General features: G+C 39.3%; 1 protein-coding gene across 9 annotated transcripts in view; it reads right to left on the reverse strand.

The window, feature by feature from the left end:
- The window catches only part of NAV2 (neuron navigator 2), a 223,246-nt gene that overhangs the window by 17,997 nt on the left and 179,576 nt on the right, over window positions 1–25,673 (reverse strand). For 2 of the 9 annotated variants that reach the window (XM_040608723.1, XM_040608725.1), the window contains 14 exons: window positions 25,572–25,637; window positions 24,276–24,320; window positions 21,934–22,094; window positions 19,576–19,764; window positions 14,269–14,321; window positions 12,209–12,232; window positions 12,015–12,089; window positions 7,464–7,547; window positions 6,735–6,846; window positions 5,897–6,042; window positions 5,293–5,313; window positions 3,686–3,694; window positions 3,125–3,297; window positions 413–566 (listed from right to left, as the gene is read on the reverse strand). In XM_040608723.1, the coding sequence (XP_040464657.1) occupies window positions 413–566; window positions 3,125–3,297; window positions 3,686–3,694; window positions 5,293–5,313; window positions 5,897–6,042; window positions 6,735–6,846; window positions 7,464–7,547; window positions 12,015–12,089; window positions 12,209–12,232; window positions 14,269–14,321; window positions 19,576–19,764; window positions 21,934–22,094; window positions 24,276–24,320; window positions 25,572–25,637 (1,312 nt within the window). The remainder of the gene's footprint in view (window positions 1–412; window positions 567–3,124; window positions 3,298–3,685; window positions 3,695–5,292; window positions 5,314–5,896; window positions 6,043–6,734; window positions 6,847–7,463; window positions 7,548–12,014; window positions 12,090–12,208; window positions 12,233–14,268; window positions 14,322–19,575; window positions 19,765–21,933; window positions 22,095–24,275; window positions 24,321–25,571; window positions 25,638–25,673) is intronic. The other 7 variants (XM_040608724.1, XM_040608728.1, XM_040608730.1 and 4 more) reach the window with 5 other exon arrangements.

The raw sequence follows: 25,673 nt of genomic DNA on the forward strand, positions 1-25,673 counted from the left end.
ATTTTTAACAAGTTAATGATTTTAATTCTTACAATGTCCCTTCCATGAAACTTTTCAAAGTATAGGAAGCGTAAATAGGGGGGAGGTCACCAAGTACTGAAATGCAGCTACATTATGGGAGAGAGCATGGGAACATTTTAAGAGGTTGCTGATAATCAACAAAATGATCTCCCTGAAGGTCTTTAGGGTTGGAACAGAGCTGCAGAGTTGAGGGCACCGGAATTCATGTGTTTGAGCTGACTTTTAATGAAGGTACAATATGTTTAACACTGGCACAAAGCTAAACGCAACTATTTAGTAACCATTCAAAAACTTCAGATTTACCTTCTTTGCAGTTCTCTACTGTGCAACAGGCTGGCCAGCCTTTAACACACCGCCACAGACCGCAGCATTTGGGGCGGTTATGCCTTACCTGCATTCTGTTCATTGCCTCCCGAAGCTGGTCGAGCTGATGAGCAGAGCTAAGGGCTTCTAGACGAATATCAGTCAACTTCATCTCCTTGTCTCTCAGCTCGTTTCGTAACTGCATGACTGTTTCAGCTTCACTGTCAGTGCATTCAGAAATACTGGAGAAGATTGAAAAACAGACGCTGAACAAGACCATTTGTTACTTTTCAGGTGGTGCTTCTCCAGCTTTTATTAGTAAAGGAGAAAGAAAACCTTTTTATTCTGCAGGAAGCAGGCAACAGTTTTGGCTTATTGAATTAGTGATACCATAAATCAGATATTAAATAGGTCATGGAAATATTAGAGACTAGTGAAATATATATGTCTGAGGGTTATTTTTCTTTAATCAGCATCTGAAACAGAATTCTGGAAATCATCTTCTGCTGGATAATCTTCATTTTTTTTTCATGGCAGTCACCATAAAGGAGAACTTCTAAAGCCAAAATCTAAATAAATTAAGGGGGTGCAGGCAGTAACAGCAGCTGGTTGGAGATTGATGAGTTTACAGACAGATTTAAAGCTCACCAGGTGTGCACAGCTGGGTTTCCCTGAACTGTTCTGGAGGGCTTTGGAACTCTACACCTATTCAAGCGTGATAAATTCCTGCTTGCTTTAAAGCACTCATGCTTAAAAATTTTTTGGTGGCGTTTTTCTTCCCTACTCCCACAAAAAAAGATTCTGGGTGAGTAACATTTCAGCACATTCATAAGTATCTATATAAAGATCAACTACACAGCTGCATGCTTTGAGGGAGATATCATTTAAAATGTCTCTCCCTAAATCAGGTTAATGAGAGACGCTTTTCCCACCAGAAACCCAGTAAGCCAAAACACACAAGTTTTATTTGTGCTCTATCTTTCCTCCAGTTCACATATTTACTCTTTTCTCCTGTCAAGGGATGTATGCACGTAGCATTTTAACTGACGATAGATGGGATCATCATTTGACAATCTTCTGGCCTTAGATTTCTGAAGCACAATTTGCTCTAGTCACCAAAACCTCAGTGAGTTAGGCTCAAGAAACTGGAGAAACTTTAAAAAACCCCAAAACATGGGGGATTATCTTCTGTTACTAACATTTCATCGCTATTATATGGCTGGAAACTATTGCTATTGTTTTCACCTCTTCATGTGAAAACGAGCGATGGGCAAAAATTCAAGTCTGGGTACTTACTCAAATGCATTTGATCTGAAATCAGGCTGGAAGCTTTGCATGCCATCTACAAGGTCACACGGCTGTCTGGCAATTACATGTTGCACAATACTGCCTCTTACAACTTTCTGTATATTTTTTTTTCCTCAAGTGATGAAGCTACTCATAGAATTAACGTAAAATCTGTTTTATAAAGTTTTCCAAGCACATTCTAAAATGTGAGTTTAGGCTCAGGACAGTGCGGTAAGGCAATTCTTTAACTTGGTCAAAACAAAGCTGGAAGACTGCCTGTGACCTTCCCCATGAACACCACGTGAGTTAAGCACAGAGCAGAAGTCCTGGCTTTAAAGTCTACACCTCATTCTCATACAAACATACAAGCTGAAGGGCATGGTTTGGCCATACAGATGAGCCCGTACAAGAGCTCGCTGCTACTCAAAAGGAGCATATTTGTTTCTCCCTCCTCTTCCCCCAGCTGTGCTGCTGTCATGCCCCCGTGCTCGTGCCAGCTCTGGTGCTCATCAGTCTGATCAGACCCCTGAGCTAAGCCAACCCAGCAACTCGGGGAATAAAAACCTCCATGCTGATGTTTCTGTCAGATTATTTTCCACGTAATTTAGCTTGTCACACTGGCTCCATGGAGTTGTCCGAGAAGTAGCGGAGCCAGTGCAAGGGAAGGACTGGGCACAGGTGGCGAGGTGGGTACAGATGTGGAGAGGATCATCACCACTCATCAGGCACAAGCTGTTAGACGAGTTCAGCTGTATCACTAAACCACCCTGTTTGACTTCCAGTACATCTTTACCTTTGTCTGAATTTGTCAACTTAATTGGGAGCTCATCATGGCAGATTAGTACAATATGTGCTGTCTTTAGCCAGCAGGGAAAACAAAATCCCAGACTTGGCCTGGCTTGTTTCATTAACGGTGAGAGATCCAATTAATTCTGCACTTCAGAGTCACCGTGGTTATAAATACTCCTCATACTCAATATGTTCTGCTCAAAGAGCAGCCCAATGAAATATTAAATTATACTACAGTAGATGAAATGAGACTGGGTTCTGGACACTAATGCAAAGGTACTGGGTTGGGAGCAAGCGTACATATCTTTAATTCCCTGAACATACAAATTCAACCTTTCTGTCCTCTGCCTGTTATCTCATTCAACTACCGAACATTCACAATAGGCAGGATAGTTGAAAGTGCGATCTGTTTGACCCACTGTGTCTTGTGTTATGGCCTCATAGTAAAGAGCCGCTGTTAGCAGTGCATGTGGCTGAACAGCTGGAAGACTCTCGTTGTGCTCATACAAATGTGCAGAATCTTAGAGGAACCAAAGGAGACAGGATGGTGTAGGGTACATTTGACCTCTGCTTCTCTCTGTAAAGCGGCCTAGATATGTCCTGTAAAGCTAGCATGGAAAACACTGGATCTTTCCAAAGCATGGTATTTCTCCTTTCCTCTACCAATGCAGTGAGAAGCTTCTCCCCTCCATTTTCTATTAAAAAATGTAAAGAAATCACTTACAGAGAATTGGGATGAGAAGCTCTCAGCAACGGTGTTGAAACAGTGGAGTTATGGTGTGGCAGCTTTGGTGAAGAAGGTAATGACGAATCAGTCATCTCCTCAATATCTGAATGAGAAGATGCTGACTTGGGAGATTTCTTTTTACCAAAAGCTTGCTTGAAGGAGCTGCGTAACTGAAAAAACAAGACCACAACAGTCGGCACATCATTAAGACCGAAACCAGGCAAAAGAAGACACAGAGTAAAAAAACTCTAACATGCAAATGCTCCAAGTGATACAGCCATATGTTTTGATACAGGTAAAAAAGAATAAAAAAAAGCTTTTTTTCCTTAAGTATTTTTGAGATTAATAAGGTCAATAGGACAGGCTATCAATGCTTCCTATTTTTAAGGTAACTATTTTATAGCAAATTCTGTTCAGTGCAATGAGCTTTACAGTGATGTAACAACTTGCAGACATAACGTAATGCGGCTCAGACAAGGTTAATGACGGTGAAATGGTTAGTGATGTAAATGGATGGGTTAGCTTCGTATCTCGTAATTTAAAGTAGGTCTTCCTTACCTCATTGACCTGCCGGAAGAAGCGCAAGCAAAAGGAAGTAGGGGAAGGAAAAAAGACATGTTTTACCAGATAAAGCCAGTGATAAGGAAAGCTTTGGATTTCTAAGACAAACATGACCAGTAATCCAGAAAGACCAACGGTTGCTTTAAAACTGGAACCCTGTATTTTCCAAAACCAGGTGTTCAAAGGACATACAGTCATTTTTTGCATTACTTGAGGGAGACACTGGACCCAAATCTCTCAACTATTAAAACTGTGTTTTTTCCCTAGCTCACACAGAATGTTTTGGCTAACAGCCAAGTTAACACTGATTTTCCTTGCAAGAACAGGTATTTCACCAGGTGAAAAGACTGCATCTTCTCTACCTACCTGCAGCTAAAACCCCCTTTTTTTTATGTGACAGCCATTCTCAAACAACAAAAAGAATGAACATGCACGTGATTAAACTAACATTATCCCCAAATTTTAGTGTTCAAGAAGTGTTTGGACAATGTTCTTAGATATATGGTTTAGCTTTTAGGTTGCCCTGTGTGGAGTCAAGGTTTAGACTTGATGATTGTCACCGGTCCCTTCCAACTCAGAACACTCTATGAACACTGTTAAATGCTAATGCAAATTGCATGTTGTAAACAGGCTGGCTTAATATGAGCTGAAAGTTATTTTTACAGATTCCTACAGTGACAAATGTTGAAAACTGGTGTTTCAGCTCTGAATGGACAGCTGCGTTGTTTCTATATATAACAAAAAGATCTTGGCTGAGAACTTCCTCAGTATTTGTGGAATAAACAATATGTGAATCTGAGAAAATTACCTATTTTTCTCAGTAAATTACTGATTTGATTCCCAATCTTCATTTTACAGAAATGACGTGTTAATTTTTAATAACACCATAAAAATACCGTCCTGTTTCTTCTACCTCATGAAAACTTCATTTATTTCTTTTTACAGTAAGGAAATGTTTCCCTAACCCTCTTTAAAAATAGTCATTTGATGAATAAGTAGTGTAGGCTGACGTAGGACGGTATCTACTAGGCTACAATCACAAAGAATAGGAGCTAAGGAAAAATTTAAGTGTGTACCTTAACTAAGGCTTAATCATTACAAAGGTTTGTGTCACATATTAAGAGTTACTAGCAATTTAAAAGTTACAGCAATTTACTTTGTAACTAATGTATAATCCAGCACAAGAAGGATTTCGAGATGGCATTGTTTCCGTTCAACCAATTATTTAAGGGGCAGAGTGGAAACTGCTGTTACGAGGGAGCTGGTAAGATATCAAAACGGAACCACTGGGATAAGAGAGAAAATAGAACAAGAACCTGCTCAGGAAGCTGTTTCTTACCATTCAGGAGTTTCATTAAACATTTCTGAGAGGATATTGTGCAAATACAAATCAAGCTTTTACCATCTCAAACCACATTTTGTATCTGTACAGATTTATCTGTCCACCCAAAAGATCCAGGGAGATTTAAATTCAGTGGGAAGGAAGGGGTGGATTGCTTTACTGGCTACAATAAAGCACCTAGGGACTTTAGTCCAAACTACAATCAGACTAGGTCACTAAGGCAGTTCTGGTCTAATTGAAAATGGAGTTTAATATAATGTACCTTTCCTCCAGTACAGGGTACCTTGTACATAGTACATGATCAGCAAAGAAGGAAAAATGGGAAATGACAAGTAAGTACTGCAAAATCTTGCAAAATAAATGTCCATCACAATAAATTTTTTAAGACTGATATTTTTTTTGTTGCAGAACTTCACAGTAATGCTGAAAACAGAGTTCTTAAAGCATTTAACATGTTCACTTAAAAGAAAGCTCTATGAGCCAAAAAAAAAAAAAAAAAAAGGCAAGAATGATCTCTCATTGTGGATTTGTTTTACTTTAATGACAGACGTTGAGTTTTCCCTAAGGGGTTGGACACCACATTACTTTTAGCCAGAACTGATCTTTGACAGCTATTCCTAATTTAAGACTGGCCTTTTGGCTGTTAAGCTAAAATTCAATCCTATGCAGAGTCAACACAAGCATATACATCACTTGTGATTCAATTAAGCCTTCAAAAGAGAGTTTACACAGGATTTAAAGAGCGCATAGTCCTTGTGCTGACCTGTTGTGCGAGGGGAGGAAGGAGGAGTGGAGCAGCTAGATTTCACCCTGCATGTTCTGACAATTTGATATAAAGCTCACACAATCTGTTAAAATACACTCACCCAGTTCTTCCTCTTCTTTTTCTTTGAATCGCTCTCGATGTTGCTTCCCACACTGGAGTGACTGGTAGCACTGTTAATACTGGAGACACTATCCGAAGAGTGCTGCCTTCGGATCCGCAGGTCTGTGGGCTGAGCAGCTCCAGGTCCTGAATATGAATGGGGATGGTGTCAGAATTACATTTGTCAAAATTTGATATTCGGTATTAATAACACAATCTCAAAGACACATTTAGGGCAATAAGCCCTTCCCAATCGCTTACTCCAATGGATGCACCGCGTATTTTGAAGCAGTGCTGCTAATCCTTGTTTCTCGTGAAGAGATTAAAATCTCAGACCCAGACCCTTCAAACCTTTCCTCAGCAATTTATCCCGGTGTAAATTACTGGGATAACTGTGAGAGATGTGCTAAGACAGGACTGCATGCAGACTTTATATTGGAAATTACTGAAAACATGAAAGAAAATAAAGCCAACATGAAGGAAAATAAAGCCAAGTGTCTGACAGCCCTAACTGCAGATCTTTGCTCCCTGCTGTTTCACACCAGTGTCAAGATGGGTGGGTTACTAAACACTCACAGTAAATTCAGTGAGCTCACACTGAAGGTGGAAAAGCTTTGTTAAAACGCCTTCCCACGTGTCTAACACATCCGTTTACTTCTATAGAATTTATCACACTATTTACACAGACGCTCATCTCAAATCCCCACCTGGTACCCAAGAATTACCCAGAGCACGGTCATGAGACAAAGCTGATCTCCGACGGTTACATCAGCTATTACCAAGAGGCTTAAAGTCTCATGAGCACAGCACAGTTGCTATATGTGGTGCTTGCTTCTCACCTTTGCAGTTGAGCTCAGGGGTGTTAATGACTCCGTTGATGGCAGCCTGGGCAGCAGCATTTTGCTTCTTCAGTAGTTCAATTGTCTTCCTTAACTCATTCAGTTCTGAGTCCTTGGATAAGGAAAAAGTAACAGTGATATGCTGGAAAATGCAGGTGATACCGAACTGCTCCAGAGAAGCCACATTTCAATCTGAGTATTGGTAGCTGATAGAGAATTTATGGAATGTGTATGTACAAGGAGATGTAAATGAGGTTTGGTATACCTGGGGAAGCACACACCCTCAGTAGGCTGCAAAACAGGTTGGTTATTATGATAGCCCTCCCCCAAGAAAGTACATCCTGTGTAATACAGAAATAACATATATTCAAGTATACTGTCCAAACTCCCAATGTTGCCTGTATTGCAAGGATTTTTTTTGGTGTTTCTCTTCAACATGCACATGCGTGGATGCATTGGGAAGAAATTTATTTAAAAATATGCAATACCGAAGACTTGCATCCAAAGCAACAATTTATATGAATAAGCTGATCAGTTGCCACAACAGCCCACTGCGAAAATGAGTGTTTTACACAAAATTTTTATTACATTTTACTCCTTCACCACAATTGAGGAAACTAGGGCCAACAGCATATGTGACTTCCCCCGTCCCTCACACCTATGGAAGGAGCACGAGCAGCAATGCTGGAAACGTAAGTTATGACTTCCCCAAGTACTTTTCAACCTTGCCTTTTGCTCCGCTGTCATTGTCAGGCTCTGCAGTCTGATCGTCATGTTCCCCAGGCTCTGCTCAAATGCTGCCACCAGGTGAGCCTGAAAGTCAAACCATAACCAAGTAGTTTGTTCTCTCCCTCCAAACAAGAATTCTTCTACAGGTAGTGACCTGGACACCTAGCGCATTGCATTGTTTGTTGCTTAAGTGATATGGAGGAAGTAACACTGATGAGAAAAGGTCAAACGAGCAGAGCATACATTGTGAAAATGCTTGCAAACAAATTACTGGGAACAATTTAATTGTGGAAAACTAGAAATGCCAAAGGTAACAGACCAATTTCAAAATCTTAGAAAATTACAGCCCTTTCATGTGTAACTACTGCTAGAAGCACACCATAAAATGATGCAGTTTTAGGCTATAAACCATGCCCTGCTCAGCAGCAGCTGTTACCAAACGCTTTAGAAAATACAGACGTAGGAGTAATACTGTGAGCTGGCACACCGGTGGGAGATTTCCTGGAGGTGGCTCCTCAGTCAGCTGCTACATCCACTTCCTTGATGCCATGATTTCAATGGCCAGGGCAGTTATCTCATACATACTCTAACAGAGCAGCAAAGGGGGATTTTTTTTCGAGTTTGGAATTCTCATGTATTCTGTAAAATGTGCACCCTATGTCCAGAATACATCAAGAACAAAATCACCTGCTGGGTCCCTACGAGTTAAGGTCCTTTGAAGAGCCACATCTCAAATTAACCTAGTTCATGCACTTTGCTCAATTGTTTAAAGCTGCTCAGATCTGGTGACCAAAGGAAAACATATTTTGCCACTTTATTGAAATAGAAAGACATACGAGAATCAATTTTTTGGGGAAACATCTCACAGATTAACTAACTGAGGCTTTTGAAGGATGATACAGGGAATACACCTTGTCATCTGAAAGTATTCATGATACCAAAAAGGCATGGAAAGATGTCCTTGGTTATCTAGCCATGTCTCCAAACTACAGCAAACAGTGACATGAAATGATCTGTTATCACAAAAAATGTAGAGGGGAAAAAGAGACAAATCCATCCATATTTCTAAACATCTCCTGCCATTCTTTTTTGAAATCAGACAATCTTTGACTTTTTATGTGGGCCATCATTAGCATGTGAAAGGTTAGTGATGGTTTGCAGGTACCCTCACACAGTTAAGGTAACTCTCGCCACAAAGCTTTTCACAAAAAGTTAAAATCTTTTCCCAAAGAATATGAGAAAACCTAAAATGTCACTCCTAAGTTTTAGAAAGATACCCAAGTACCCTCCTAAGTAAAATAAAATAGAAAACAGTAAATAAAATATACAGCAGATTTTTAGATAGAGGAAAGCCAGGCAGAAACTTCCTTCCGACTAGGTTCCCTTGGGGACAGTTAAGGCAGAAAGATGCTGGAAGTCACAGAGATGAAGATTCTCGCTGTGCTACCCCAACAGCAGAAAGGAAAGCAAAGTCAGTGAGTTCAGTCCAGCGATGTCTCCTCTGCACAGAGAAGGGTAAGGATGATGGAGACAGGACCACTGCCACATGGTAGCCAGCCTGCCAGAGGCTTTACCAGCTGATATGCCTGCACCTAACTCAAAGGCTTCTCCAATATTATTTGAGTGCAGCTTGCTTGCAATCAAGGCCCATCTGTGAAATATCATCCAAAACCTCCTGGTGCTCGGCCAACTCCCCTTTTTTCTTTTCCCATGAAGCACTGAGAACCCTAAGTTGGTTATACTAAGGACATCAGCTGGGTATTGAAAATGATAAATAAGAGGAAGGAAAAGTAGATTGAGAAGATGGAAAGGAACCTGATGAAAGGGAACGAGGTTTCTAGCGCCATGACATGGCACTGTTTTATAGACATACATGTATATGTACACACTTGTGCACAAATAGCTGAACACAGGCATAATTCAATATATATTTGCCTCGTTAGTCATAATAATCTACGCTAACGATAGAAAATAATATTTTATTCCTCTGTTAAATGTAATTCTATATACACAACAAGTAAAATTGTGCACAACCTTTCCAAGTGGAAAAGGACATTCTCTATAGCAAAACCTTTCACAGAGCTGTTCCAGACTTATTCATCAGTAGTACACAGCTGATTTATCCTAAATAACTGTTCTCACATTCGCAGTGAAAACAAACACAAGCAGTACAATAACACGGGGATGTGCATCTCTCGTTCCCGTCAGCCCCTATAAAAACAAGCAGAGCTGAGACTGTGAGAAAATCGGGAAAAGTAATTTAAACCCTCACGCTACACATGTATGAAAAGCTAAATATTTATTTTAAAAACACAGGCTGCAAAGCCTCTGTTGGGGAGGATGAACAGGGAACAACAAAACTGGTATTCATGAATCCTCAGCAATATTTTGCAAAAGCTAAAGATAAATGGGCAAGCCGGACCTCATGAATTAATAACGGGATACAAACCCCTAATGCTTTGACCTGAACCTTAAGGAAAACTTGCTCTTTCAAAACCAGATCAGGCACCTTGAAATTATTCCTCTCTGGAAATTGTTCAGTGAGCTATGGAAAAGAGTTATCTTCACTTCCTGGTTGGAGCAAAATCTTTTCAAATTTTTGCCCCTGATGGCCTGAGAAGCATCAAAAGCTGCAGTGTCTATACAGGAAAATTCAGGAAAAAAAAAGTAAATTAAAGAGATGAATTCAAACTAACTAACTTAAAAGCATTTTATTAAAAAAAGAATTATGTGTAAAGGAAATATCCATAAGGCAGTGTTTTAACAAACAGCATTTATTAGTCTTAACCTTTTCTTTAAAACAGACCTGTTTTTTTACATGGAAAAAGAGCATGTTCTCTGAAAAGAGGTGGATAGATGCTGAATTAAGTTACTAGGACAGCTCTAGCAACATCTCTGCAGCAGGCTGTTGCTGATTTCTGGAGAAATAAGGGGCAGGTCCAAGTCTAAGAAGTTTAAATAGCATGAATAAAAAACCCTACAAAATGTTAGCAAAGCGAATGAAGCAAAAAATGGTGTATTATCAAAATAATAAATGACAAAAAGACCCCCAAATAAACGAAGATGTACAGCAGCATATGTTAAAAAGTATTCCTTGCAAAGATAGTGGTAGTAACGATGCAAGTATTTGGGCAAATTAACAGCAGCTGGGGAGTAGCCTGTGCTACTCACTGCTCTTGGAGTTGGGCTGCTACCTCCGCGCCGAGTGGCAGCCTGCTGCATGTCAGCATCATGTGTAGGTGAATGCAACAAAACTGTGGCAGAGCTGGAGGAGTCGCACAGCTGACAAATCTTTTGTTTGAAGGACACAAGCTGGGTTATTAAACAACACGATAAAAAAAACGTATGCAAGAGAGTCTGGTCCTGCTTTCTCCTGTGTAAAAAAGGCTTCTGGATGAAAACCAACTAACGTATCCAGTCCCTTTTATATTTGAACGGCAAACATAAGATTTAATTTTTGGAAGATTCTTCTTTGGAAAATTTTTTCTTTTACTCTTGGGGAAGTGACTGATTGGATACATGCAGTCAAAGCTCTTTTATTTGACTTCTCTGTTAACAGTGTTCTTGGTTTTCCCTTTCCATTTTGGAAGCCCACTTCTGTGATGTTCTGTGAACACCACAGTAGATTTCCCATTGAATTCTTCTTGTGATGGGTGTTAGGGCTCAGGTGGAAGCTGCCCTTTACTGTGCCAAGTTTCCTGTTCCACCTATTCAGAGAACTGAGGGACAGCAATGCCCTCTTCAGTAGCATGTGTTCTGATGTTTATTCATTCCCACAAACCAGGATGTCAGTATGATCCGATTTGATGACTAGTCATTTGTAGCTTATTTACTCTAGAATTGCTTATTTTTCTAGCAAGCTCCTGTTTTGCAGGTTTCTGCTATCTGTGACTACAGCACAGAATGCATAAATAAACTTGCTCAGGGTCACACACAGTGTTGCTTCAACACCTCCTGGCTTCCAAATCTTTTTTTTTTCCCAAGCGTCTTACTTATTACTTATCCATCAAATTCCTCAGAGGAAACAAGCAGAAGTATTGTCTACATTGGTTAAAAATCAGGTATTTCTACTCTTTAGGCATAACTTTAAATTAGTTCTCAGAGCCCCTTATGCTACTATTACCTATCACACCATTAGCCAACATCTTTATGCAACAGCAAAATATAATGCGTTTCAAGCCACATTTCTACCAACTTTTATTCCTACCAGTTATAACCTCCTCCCACCTAAATGTCAAAGTAAGACACTCTTCATAAAAAAAGACCCTGTCCTTCAATGATTTCCTCAGATCTGAAGGTGGTTTACATGTATATAAAGCCAAATGAATATTATCATTCAGTAGTTAAAGAAAGGCAGAAGACAATTCAGAAGGACAGAGGATGCTATTTTTGGAAAGGTCCCACATGCATGCAGTTATTTTTCTAAACACACAGGTAACGCAAACCCTATGTCGTACACCTGAAATCTTTTTGTCACCTAGAAAAATTGGGGTGTTAATTGGTGCATTAAATGCATTCCCTATTAGTGTTTGTTCTCAGAGTTGTACTCACATTGGCAGTCAACTGAGTTGTCAGAGCTGACACTTTTTCTTGGGATGCATCCAACTCTCTTCGTAGCTTGCGAATCTACATATTTTAAGAGAGCACTTTACTGCACCGTAACATGGAGAAATAAAATAGCAAGACATGAAATGCAGAGTGTCTTGACAGAACAGTAATGCCTGTCAAACATGATGTGTTCTTACCTCTGACTGGCACTTCTCTTCAGGCTATAAAATAAAAATAGAGGAAAATACATGAGGATACTACAGCACAACCAGCCTGACAAATTTATAAAACAGTTCAGTACTCTTTTTTGTGTTTCAAGAACTTGAATGTGAATTCCTTATTTTGGATTCTCACATCCATATTGAATCTAAGATATTTTCCTCATTTATTTACCCTTCAGGAAAAAGCAGGCAGGCTGCTTGTACAGTGCTTCTCCCCACAGAAGGCGTCTGGGCTCCACGTCACAGCCCCAGCCAGCACACCTCTGCTCTGCGCTGCGGAAGGGTGAAGCCCCAGGTCTGGTCCCAAGGGCCTGCCTGAGGCTCTGAAGAGACAGGCCTGCCACAGAACATGGCTGATCCTAGGCAATGCCCTTCCTCCCATGACTGAGATGATATTTTTGCATTCCAAAGTGATGTGGGAAAAAAAATAATTGCTCTCACTTGAGTGCTGCCTAGGCACTGTAGTGATGAAAAACTGAGGACACACCGCTAGTTATCCAAGGATGCAAAGTGGATGTACTGACCACCCGTTGTGGTCTGCATGGTAAAACTGTGGCTACCATGGCTTCTTTCTAACCACAGTTATCAGCTAGAGAGAAGTATATGGTAGAAAGTTACACACTCCACTGTCGTTACGTAAACATGTCCACTACCAGCCCCCGTGAAAATTATACCCATCAAACCACGCTACTAAGAGCCACTTGTGCCTGGGCAGCAAGCACATAAACCAGAAGCTTAGACAGCAGCTGCTGAGCGCTCTCCTTGTGGCTCTCATGGTTATGAACAACAGCCCAGAGGAAAAGACCTGGTTTCCATCCTTCCAATACATTATCTGTTTTGGCTTCCTATGAGCCTTGCTTGAGGCGAGGTCAATAATGAAAGGTGGTATCTTCAAATTGTTATCAAGGTCTTAAGGGAATGTTACACGTGTAGCTGCCTGACAGTGAAACGTGTATGTGAAATAACGCTAAGTAATACTATGCTGTCTTGACAGACTTCATAGCCAGTTGTACAAGGCCTTCACGCTTCTTTCAGCTGGGGATGTGTGGTAAGCATGAAGATGCATCATACTTGCACAAGAATTTGAAATAGAAGATCCTGTTCAATTAACACGTATTTCAGAAGAATTTATTGTGCAATGTTTTTTAAAAAGGTTGTGCTTTAAGAAACGCCCAGAAGCGTGACCAGATCATCCAAGGAATACACGAGCCACCTTTAATCTGGCTAGCTTGGATATTAACAGCAGCAAAGCCACTGGGAATGAACCATCAGTGCCAAACACTTCTGGGCTGGAGCCTGCTGCACACCCCCCCCCCCGAGCTAGAGGAGAGCTAGGTGAGATGGGGTCTGCACGTTGCAGCCACCTCACCTCCCAGTACAGCACAGGTAGAGCCTTACAATGTCTTCCACAGTGTTGGTTTAAATGGAAAATGCTCTGTGAGGCTATTAGAAGAAAATAAGCAAATGCAACATGCAATTAACTGCCACCACTCCCTCCCCACCCCACCCGCCCCGTATTTTCAAACTCCAGTAAAGCTTTATTTTAGGATCAGATAACCCCCCAAAATACATACTTTTGGAGAAAATATTACTGGTAGAGTGAACAAATGGCTTTTCTAGAATTATTAAAGTCTGTTCATTAAAAAACCTACTCAAAAATTCTTTAGTAGGAAATCATTAATACAAGGCTGGAATGACTTTATCCAGGAAATTCTGGGATGCTGTAGGTAATGTTCAAATCTACCAAGGTCTTTTGAGGCAAAACTTGTTTAGTGTAGTTGTAAAATATTGACTCAGAAAATAAACTGCTGCTTCTAGGCCACTGATGTCTGTGTTTAATGAAGACACTGCTAAATATCCACAGACATCTCTATGAACGTAAAAATTTCTTTTGTTGCTAGTATTCAGAACATAACCAAATAAAAAGTGCTTTTTTTCCCTTCCCCCTTGAATGGCAAAAATAATTAGCACAGTAAGACCAGTCAGTTCAATAATTTTGATCAGTAAACCCAAATTGTTCATTTCATTATACTCACAGTTGAATAAATAGATGATGTACTGGATACCAAAGAGAGAGAAGAACCATGCACTAAAGGAAAGAAAATAAACACAGTGAATATAAACACAGTAAACACACAGTGGGATCATCATAGATCATCCACTGCCAACAACCAGCCTACTGAAGAAATACTTCCATGAATTTCATCATCTATCATAAACTTAATTATATTATTGCACCAATAATGTACGGTTTGAAGAATGCATGGCTAGGTAATAGAACCCATATTGATTTGGTAAAGCTGTTTTAACAATTTAATAATCCTTGTTCTTTGGGAAAATGAGGTATGGTCAAGAGGATTAGAAGTTTTGATGAAGATTTGTTCAGAAAAAAGTATTTCTCTGGACAGCTTATCTTAAGACTCTTGCAAAAGGTCTCACTCAAGATTAAAAAAAAACACAAATGAACTGAAATGCAGAAGAGATGACAAAAGTAAATTTAAGTACTTCATCATCAATTTTAGATAGATTGAGGGGTCGGGTTGTTTTGTTTAGGCAGCAGACCGAGATGGAGATGTCCCAAGATGACCACAATACCCAGGCTCCAGTATGCAACCAGATGCTCCAGGAGAACACGTGGAGCACCCAGGGCACAAACCGTTTTCTAATTTTGGAGCTCTGAAGTGTCCTCTGAATTTAGCTGTATCTTCCTTCTGTTGACTACAAGGGAGCTGTATCACGGGAATGGAGGAGCTGAACATTCCCTGTCCCTGCAGGGCTTTTTGGTCTTTCTTTAAAGCAATGACATTTCTTTAACAAGGCAAAGTTCATTCTCTCATAGGAAAATTACTGGAGTGAAAACATAGCTATAAAACTTCTTCTGGAAAAGAATCCGTTTCAAGCAGTTTTTGCATTTAAATATATATCCAGTAAAGATATACATATACATTGTTGTTCTCAAGGCTGTCACCATCACCCTGGTGTGTTAGGATTTACGTGTAACATATTTTACTTTTGATCATGCTATTAGAAAAACCAACTACCTAAAGCTATTCTTTCTGCTACTGAAACATGCAAAATTACCTTTCCTTTACTTTTATTTTTAGGAAAAAGATACATTTAAACTGAAACTTTCATTCAAACTTCAGGTAACTTCATACAAATCATATGAAATTGTGTTAAATCACTTTTTCTTTCATGTAAATCCTGCAGCCAAAAAAAAAGTTTAGAGAAACTGCCATTTTGCTCTAATTACCTACTGCAATTCTCCTACATTCATAATAAATGGGCTCTGCTTTCCCACTGACATTATATCCTAAGGCAAGGCTGGAATAAGAAGTAAACAAAGTCTAAGTTGGCTTCTGGAGGAGTTTAAGACTATTTAAAAAACCCACAAGAAAGTAAAAAAACCTCACAGCCATTTGCTTTTTCTCATTAATCATATTTTCAATTAAAGTGATCTTTATAGTTAGATGTTAAGGACTGTACTGTATTAAGTACATAAAATTAAGCAGCGTGAGTCAGACCCAGGGTCTGTCTAATCGTGTGCTCCATCGCTGGCTGCAACCACAGTGCATGTTTATGGAAAAGAATGCAAGGAGGCGGCAGATAACCAGTGATTTTTCCCTGGGTAGACCTTTGCATCTGCTGGGAATCAGCAGAGATGGAAATTCCTGAGATGGAAACTGCAGTCAGCCCATTATTTTTTAGTCACCGTGATGTCTCTACCATTAACTTGCTTAACTGCTTCTGAATCTACCAACACATTTGCCTGTAACAAAAATCTCCTCTTGTGTTTAGAAATCTCATTCTGCTGATGAATCAGTCAGTAAGTTCCTTGCGTGTCTCCACAACCCTGTGATATGAGAGGTGATGGATAACTAACCTCTTTATAATGCACTAAATTATATTTTATCACCCTTCAGTCATCAATTTTCCAAGCCAAAGATTCCTAAGCTATTTCAACCCTCTTCATGTAACAGATGTTATGCACTTAAGATCTCCTAATTGTTTTTCTTTTTACCTGCATTTTACCCTTCGGACCGCCTTTTTAAGGATGGAAAGCCCAAGGCATAGGCAATATTGTGCAGGGCCACCAACGGACTCACACAGAGAACACAATACTATTTTCTGGCTTGCCTCTCTATATTCTTCATTTGTGCAGTTTTTACTAACAGAGATGTATTCAAAAAAGCAACCACACCAACTGGCCAGAGAAGAAACAGATCTTACACTGGACTGGGACATGCACATTTTTGAGTTAGCATCAACTGGAATTTTTAAGATCACATTGGGGCTTTAAAGGAGGAAAGCAAGCTCAAAATGAAAACAGGGAAAGAACACGTAACTCTGGGAATCATACTCTTGCCTTGTAAAACACTACCACTGCATCGTTTGAATGCGTATATCACTTGAGATTTCTGATTTCCAGGACAACTAAGGAGTTAATATTTTTGTGCAATTTCATTTTAAAGTATCTGCAGATGGCTACTTTAAGGCTATTTAATTAGAAGCCTGAAGGCAGTTAAGCTCTTGATGTGATTCCTGTTTTTTGCAGTTAACATGCATCTGCATGCAGGCTACAAACCCAAATTGTTCCGGGGCTAGTATTTTAAAGCACTATAAATGCATATGCAAGCATGTATCATTTTTAATGTTAGAAAAGAAATGGTCTAGCTGTGATTAACTATCCAAAGAGTAGAAAGAACAACAGGTATTGCAGTCAGTAGCACAAAAAGGAATAAAAATTTATATCCTGATGACAATGAATTTAATTCCTTTCTCTCCAGGAGGTCGAAGTCTCACGGTGGAGCCAGTGGCAGCACAGCTCCTGGGAAGACCGATGACCAGGGAAGCGGGGCCACTGGATAGCCCAGAGACCACTTACATTTTAGGCTGTTTTTTCCCCTGAAGTTCTAGATAATTTGGAGACTGTTCTTGCTGGCATCTCCCCAGCCCTGAAACCGCTCCTATCAAAAGCATTATGTACTGCAAGGCTGGCTAACATTCTGACCTACATGCTGTGCTGTGCCAGAACATGACTGTACTTCACACTCCAGAGACAAAATAGAAAAAGGCTTTTCCTAGCCCTGCTGAAGCTGATAAGAAACAAATGTCTTACAATCTTATGTGCTAATAAGTAGGTTGGTGAGCTTCGCTTAAGACCTGGATTTATGCTTCATTTGACATTGGCTGATTACATAAAATCAATTTGTTCATTAATTTCTAGATTACTTTTTGATCTAGTCTTTCAAGGTGAAGGTGAGTATCTATAGATCCACAGGTCTGAACACATATGCCCCATTCAGAACACCTTGCAGCTCACTTGTAACTTGTGACTCCCTGAGAAATAAGCAGGAGCTAATAAGCAGGTTATCCCTGCCTTCTGTATGGCCAGAGAAGCGGCACAACACCTTAACCTGAACACAAAAATACAGAGACCTAATCTAAACATTCATCCCATCTGGTAAAATATTATTTTTTTTTAGGTACCAAAAATTTAGGAAAATCTAAAAGGCACTTCTTCAGCAAGTCCACTTAGGGTCAAATTCCTTCCTTGCGTACAAAAGTGATACTTTTCCACAGCTTTCAAGTCCATAACTTGGTAAATTTTTCTTGGACTTAGTTTTTATTACTTTTTTTAAATGAAGGAAAAGCACTTTGTAGAACATTTCATCTAACTCTTCCTTTTTCCTATCCTTTCCTTTAAAATGGTTCGTCCTCAAACATGTAATACTTATGAAACATTCTTCCAAACTAGCCTCTCTCCTGGACAAGAATTTCTGAATTATAAAAGATAGTTTAACCTCCCACATGCCCAAATGGATTTGTTGCCATCTTAAGTGCACTTTAAAAGACTACAGTTACAATCTTTTTGAGGATGTCTTCAATAAAACCTGATTAAGTTTTGCTGTAATAGCCCTTTCAGTAAATCATTTAAGTATAACACAGGTGCAGTTATTTAAATTCCTTCACAGATTATATTAAGGAACTCTTTAGTTAGAGCAGGACAGTTCATCACAGAATGGAGATCACCTGACTTAAGTATCTGGCAGTCTTGGGCTGTTCACCACCTAGCTTTCGGAGAGCACGGCACAAAGAGAGGTTAACTCCCGCAACGACACTGTTTTCAGCCCTACAGCATTATTCTAATGATTTTCAACCTCTAATGAAGATCCTCAGCCATGGGGCTCTCAAATACAATTAAATGTGATGGAGTTAGATTGACTACCTTCAATAATGAATTAGCCCTGAATCTTTCTGAAGCCATAGTCAATACACATTTTCTACCTCTTCCAATGGCAGAAAATTGATGGGCTAACCAGTATCTCCAGAAGGCACCTTGTGGCTCTTAAAGGCCTCTACAAGTACTTGAGGGTGGCTTCCACGCACGCTGGGCTCTAGGGGAGCAGCAGCAACGGGGCACTGGTATTATATGCTGCTAAGTATACTGGTATTAAATGCTAAGGGCAGGTCTGCAGCAGTGGAGGAAGCAAACTGGCAAGAGCTTGTGTGACCTGCAGCGATAAAGTATTTCATAGCCAACCAAGCTCCCAATCCTTGCCAGAAAGGAGATTTCAGACTCAAAGAGCTACTGCTGAAAGAGCTTCCTATGATCTTCCCACGAACTGCTCCCAGAGCTCACCCCGTGCTCGACTTCCCAATGCGCCATGCTTGAGGGTTTTAGCTTGTGCTCATATAGCCACTCCAGCCATAAGGTCACTTCATCAGCAGCAACCAAATGGAACGTTTATTTATAGGTAAATGACTTTTTCTTCTTACATTTACACGGGTTTCTTTTATTAGGTATGACTACATATTTGAAAAGATGATGAGGAATTAAAAAGAAGGGCCTAGATATTTTGAAGAACTACATAGGTACCTTCTGTGGAAGCTGTGTGATATCAACCCAGGCTATTCGGCAGAAATAAAAAGTAAAGACATTTGAATACAGATTAAATGCTGGGAAAATTAACCAGGATAGAAACAACAGTCTGGCTGATATCAATTATTTATACCACAACAGAAGTGTGGAGGTCCAGGTTCAGAAGAACTGAGATCACTAAAAATGAAACACAGGATGCATTTAAACATCTTGAACAGTGATGGTCTAGGTACAACACTTGCATGCTTTCCTATGTCTTGCCAGAAGAAACACTGAATGAATACCATCAGAACAATGATGACTAGGACTAAAGTCTTATCTAACACTGAGAGCTCCACACAGAAAGAACCGTGCTCTGAAATGACCACTATGCTGAACTGAAAAGTACCAAATTCCTATCAGGTTTATGTGTGAACGTCATCTTCTGATCATCTCCAGCACCATCACATGCTTTACTGACCTTCTTCAAAGCCATCGCGGAAAGAGCCAGACCGGCTCATTGTTCTGCTTTTCTCGTCCAGGGACATTGAGCTGTTCCTGAAGCGCGTATCACTGTAGGGGTCATAAGGACCATCTGCATTGGAAAGGCTGTGGGTCCGCAGCATAGTTGGGTTCGACAGACTCATCTGGGCTGCTGTGGTTGGGCTTGCTATAAAGTGAAGAATAAACACCTATTTATTTGCGTGACCACAAAACGTCATACCTAATTTTTGTGCAACTACCAAAAAAAGTATTTTTTTAAGACACAAAATTTTTATGTTGTCCTCTCCAGGCTTCACTGTTTTCCTAAATTCAATGAACTCAAATATAAGGTATGCAAATTAAGCTAGTGAATAAGAAAACTCAAGTAAATAAAGTAATTTTAAACACTGAGTGATATGCCTATGCCTCTACAGACAAGCTCAGTCAATTCACTAACACCTTGTAGGCATGAACTAATTAACCATCACTTAATTTGGAACAGTCAAAACAGAACTCAGAAAGGACTGAAGTGCCCGAAGGAATTTAAACTAGTATTTTGCCTATATAGAAAAGGCCTTATGAACTGCCTCCTTCAAAGCTCTCAAAAAATTATATTATTCTGTGTATTTAAGTCACGAATTTTAAGAGCTTTGGTTTCCTAATAGTTATGTATTTCAGAATCGTTTCCTTCTACCATGAAGTCCTAAGAATTATAAAATATAAATTCTGCCTCAAAAGCCAAGACTCTTGCAGCCAGTGTTTAGAGTACAAAATGTTTACTCCAGTTTCACATTTTCTTGAAGAACTGCTGTGCTAAAATTATACCTGCTATTTACTAAGAACAAGTTGATTTGCGGCAAAAAAAAAAGAGAACAACAAAATTGCTGTTCAACTGGCAGGTTCCTCTTGGTGTACTGTCAGTGCCTGTTGCTACATACACCATCAACTGATACGGACTATTGCAGAAGATACCATAACTCAGTTTAAAGGTGCTCAACTTTCATATCAACATTTGCTATTAAATTAAATTTAATTAATTAAATTAAATTAAATGCAGTGATCCCTCTTGACCCCGTCTCTGCAAGCTCTTTCCTTAAGAATACATAAAAATATCTTTTTCTTACTTTTTTGTTAATTGCTTGTGACCAAACAGCTTTTGAAGCTTAATAATGTAAATAATCCTCAAAATTCTCCATAAAGAGTTAACTTCATAAACTTCATAAGCCTATTGTAACCTTTTTTTTTTTCTTTTGACCATTGAAGTACTTTCATGAACTTTCATGACAGTCTGTTAGCTGTTGGCAATGTAATTACACTGTGTGTACGTTCAGCTGAAATTCTGTTAAGTGTTGGTTTATTTAAAGCTGTTTATTTAATCTGGGTTTTTTCAGCATACTCAAAGAAAGGCTCGAAAATGCCACTGCTGCAACTCAAAAACTGCACTAGAAATAAGTGACTGCGTAAGCTGCTGCAAATTCACACAACACAAGAAGTGCACAGGTATAGGCTTAACTGTCTTGTAGAGCATTTTTTTATCATTCTATAAAAGACGGAGAGCTTCAAAGTCAAAAAGAAAATGTCTGGCTTACATAGTATTTTCCAAAAGTCACTGAACTTAAAGACAATATATATACTGTTAAGGTTGATTTCCCTACTTAAACAAATGGCAAAGGCAACTAAGAAATATTTAACGAGCACACCAGAGATGAGGTCTGCTGGCACTTTGAATTAGGTTATTTCAACTGCTGATATGGCCAACTAAGACCTGCAATGTTTTATTGATCCTGTCCATCAACTTTTATCGTTTCCTTCATTTAAGAAGTGTTTACTTCTATCAATGTAGTTCAGTGAAGGAATGGCATTTTTTCTGACTTTAAATGACTCTGACTTTTACATATTATTTCAGATTGTGCTTTCTGCGATTTCCCAACAAGCCACCTGCGCATACATACAAAGATAAAATATCTTACACTGATGAAACTGGCACATGTAGTAAGTGATATGCTTGGATTTTAAGTGGTATTACTAAACAGGTAGGCAACTCTTAATTTTAAGATTTAAGTCCTTTAAGCACACCAATGTGTGATACTAACAAATAGCTCTGCTGAAGAGTTCACAATTTATATTAAGGCATCTGATTACTCCCAGAGAAGTATTTTCAAAGAGCTACTGCAAGTATGCCACCTTTGGGCATACAAGATAATAATGCTAATTAGTCACACTCATTTCAGTGAAAGTGCTTCCTGAAGCTGAATGCGGGACTTGGAGCTGCTGAAAGAAAATCACATTGTGTAATATGCTATTTTTAAGACACAACACTGTATTGCTGTGATTATTTAAACGGGTAATTATTCACCAAGCTGTGAGAAGTTAAATCTGGTTCCAGAGGGTGATGTTATGCTGGATCCAGATGAAAATGGAGAATTGCCAGCAGTATCCTGAAGTCCTCCTGCTGAATGGGACCGTAGCCATTCTTTTGCATCTTCCTGATTACGGAGTTGGGAGGATGGAGTATACCTGCAAAAACAAACAGTTTTTTCAAAATGAACTTTGACAGTTATTTAAAATAAATAAATTCAAAAAAGCCCTCAAACCAACCATGAAATATCACAAGACTTGGGAAGGGAGAGAAGGAAAGAAAGATGGAATAAGACTCGTATGAAATTTAAGGATTAAAATTAGATAAACCCAACACAATTCTGATTTAAGGAGCTACTCTAAGCTGTTCTAAGCTGATCCTAATTCATTCCACCTCTGTATGGGGAAAAAACGTCCCACAGTAACAGCCAAACTAGTAGTGACTAAAAAGCTACAGACAGAACTCGAGCACTGTAACACTGTAGCATAAAATATAGTGTGTATTACGTACGTACAACTTAAACATAAAACCATACTTTGGAAATCCTTTCCTTTCCTTAGGTTATGCCAAAATTCCATCACTATTTTAATGTTTTGGTGCATGGCTACGCTTAGCTAGCTTTTTGTCATATTATAACTAAATTCAAGTCAACACAGCCATTATCAGATTTTTCAACGAGTTGTGACCCAATAACTCATATTCCAGAGACATTAATATAGAGGCCTGTGGAGGTTTATCCCATTTAGTTCAAAACTAATAGCATTAAATCATCATAAAGAAGACTATGTTTCGCCTTTTCTGTGGGCACAGAAAATAGTGGAAATGTTGTCTATGCCAACATCACTGGCAAAACACCTGCTGGCTTCAGCTTAAGCAAAGTTTTAAACCTGCTCCTGTATATGCCTGAAAAATAGGAATGTTACCACAGGGGTTATGTGAAATACATGATAGGGTACAGGTATTGACAGAAACAGCATCATGGAAACACTTGTCTGCTGATGGATTTCAGTGCTTGTCTTATGCCATCTGCTTTTTCTGTTACTGGTTCTCATTCCAAAAACTAAACACTTGGAGCCCATTATTAGCCAATATTATCTACTTAGTTAGATTCCCTCCAAATAAATGCTCTGCAGTAAATATCACTTATTGACACTTCTAGATCTATGTGAACACTACAGCAACTAATGTTGCAAAAACTCACACCGCTTTCAAAAAATACATTCATTCTTCTGCTTAGGCTTCAACACTTAAGCAACAGACTCTGACTGTCTGCATCTCTTAAACTTTGCACATATATCAGTTTATTAAGAAACGGGCTTCAAACAGTCATTTTACTTTAACACACTAAGGATTTCTTTTTTATTATTATTTTTGCAGCTTTAATACCTACCTCTTCAGCACTTAAATGTTTCAGTCATAAAAGAAAATCTATATTTATTAGAGACATGCTTGAGAACCACAGAAACATTTTAAACAAAGTGCCATTTTAAGAAAGGCTTTTGGCTCTCAGCTTCATGGGCCAAGGCTGCTGTGAAGAACATTGTCTATAGCACAGAATAAATTGCAGCTGCAACTTCAAGGCAGTGACTCAGTGGTCCCAGAAGTTGCATTAAGCAATTTTTTATCTAAATTGTCTAAGATATCTTCTGTAGATTCTGTAATACTTACAGCATTTAATTAATACACTAATGTTGACGATCTTGCTAGAATTGCTTGTATCAATGGAAAAATCTTTTTCAGTGCAGTTTTTTTCTGTTATAAAAATCACAGCTTTACAGATACAGAAAATGTGTAAGACGACAATTGCCAAGAGTTAGTTTGGGGATTGTTTTGTTCTTTCCTAGAGGAGTAGAAATCATCTCTAAGAGCCCTATATATTTAGATATTCTGCAAAAAAAAAATATTTTTTCAAATTAATATGCCCAATCTCGTCCTAAAAGGTTTGGCATGATATTGGAAATCTCTTCTATTTGCCTATCAACACCAAGGTTCCCGGGGTGAAAATGATCTCAAGTCATTCCATGTAATAGCCATAGAAGCTGCAAAATTATTGTTTTCAAGTCAAGCCCAGTGGTGGTTTATGAGATGCTTTTCAGCAATTCAGCCAGCAAAAGCCACAGTTCCTGCTCAAGCAGAGAAGCCACTGAATGAAAAAAAACAAACCACAGTGGTCAATGGCCGCTTTAGAGGATTAAAGAAAGAGAGAAAGAAAGAAAGAAAGAAACAATATTGTTGCCACCTCTTGCAAACTGAGACCATCACCACCAGCCACAACAGAAACACAAAGCAAACTCCAAAGCCACAACAAAAGCTGTTAAACTGTGTGGAAACACCAATACCTGAGTCCCTTCTTAGGCAAAGTGTTCCTATCAAGATGTGGGTCGCTGCAGAAAAGTTAAAAGAAAAGAACTTCAGAGAAGAACAAAAGGGAAGGAATAAGATCAGGACGAAGGACGGACAAACATCTGCATCACCTTTTCAGAGGAAAAGGTGCTGAGCCCTTCCTACAGAAACATGCAAAAACCTCCTTACCCAGGTGTGGATTTGCACAAACATGCATCTGGTACCATGCCAATGAATCTCATCTGCTCACAATGTGATTTTGCTATTTCTCCTACCCACAGTGAAAAAAAACAAATGGCTCTTTAAACGTCCAATGAATGCTTAAAAATATGCTTCTCAGCAGGCGCGAGGCAGACTATTTGTGAAAACTGATGAGAATCTTCAAGTCCAACCTTGCCTTCATTTCTTTCAGCAGACACCATTTAGGGAATGCAGCTAATTACTGCTAGGCAGCTGCAATGTGCATCAGTAAAAGTATTGAGCCCAGACTGTTCAAATTTTCAAACCTTAGCTTAAATTCCCTTAGTGAAGTAAAAGGAACCTATTAGTTGTCCAAAACTCATATATTCGAGTTTCTGTTTTTACAACTGATGAACTTGTAACTGCGCAGAGTCTGTTAATTCGTTTTTAAAGACAATATCCACGTGCTTAAATAAATTAATTTAATGACAATCTTTACAGCTAGAAGTTACAGCATGGGACTGATTAAAATTACAGCGGCGAGCAAAAGTGAGCTAGAATGTTTCGATTTGGGTCACCTTTTCCTAACTTTAGCATTTGCCTTTACAAGGATGGATGTACCCAAGTCCCTGCAAAACACTCATGAGCCAAACTGCAATAAAAGACTGACGACACTGAATGACACGGGGACTTCACGACAAAAAGGACAGGCCTGAAAGGCAGTGGGGAAAGCAGCATGCCAGAGGAATGCTGAAATGCTAGTGAGAGTTTAGATTGGTAGAAAAAAATGGCAAGGTTTTCAAATTGCCTTTGGCAAAGAAATGAAGGGGGAGGAAAAAATACCCCCACAAACCAAAAGACGTTCCCAGTAACAAGAACAACACCAAAAACATGCCAACTCTGCTGTATGCCATTCTCCAGATTGATTTAGGTGGAATGATGGGGTGTTTGAGGGGACTCTCACTGGCATGTCTTTGTGTCAGTTCACACCTGAACGATGAACACAGCAGAGGACTCAACTGAGCACAGTTTGTCACAAAACAATTTGCTTCACTGAGATGGGCAACAAAACCTACGGCCTTGTGCGTACTCCTGTCCTGAGACAGCATTACCTGTCCTGTCTCCTGGGCAAAGTATTTCGGCAGAATTTGGGGCTAGCAGCAGGGGAAGAAAGAGGGCTAGAAGAATCAGTCCAACAAGACAGAAAACAAGAG

This window comes from Falco naumanni, chromosome 10, assembly GCF_017639655.2.
Source record: "Falco naumanni isolate bFalNau1 chromosome 10, bFalNau1.pat, whole genome shotgun sequence".
NCBI lineage: Eukaryota > Metazoa > Chordata > Aves > Falconiformes > Falconidae > Falco > Falco naumanni.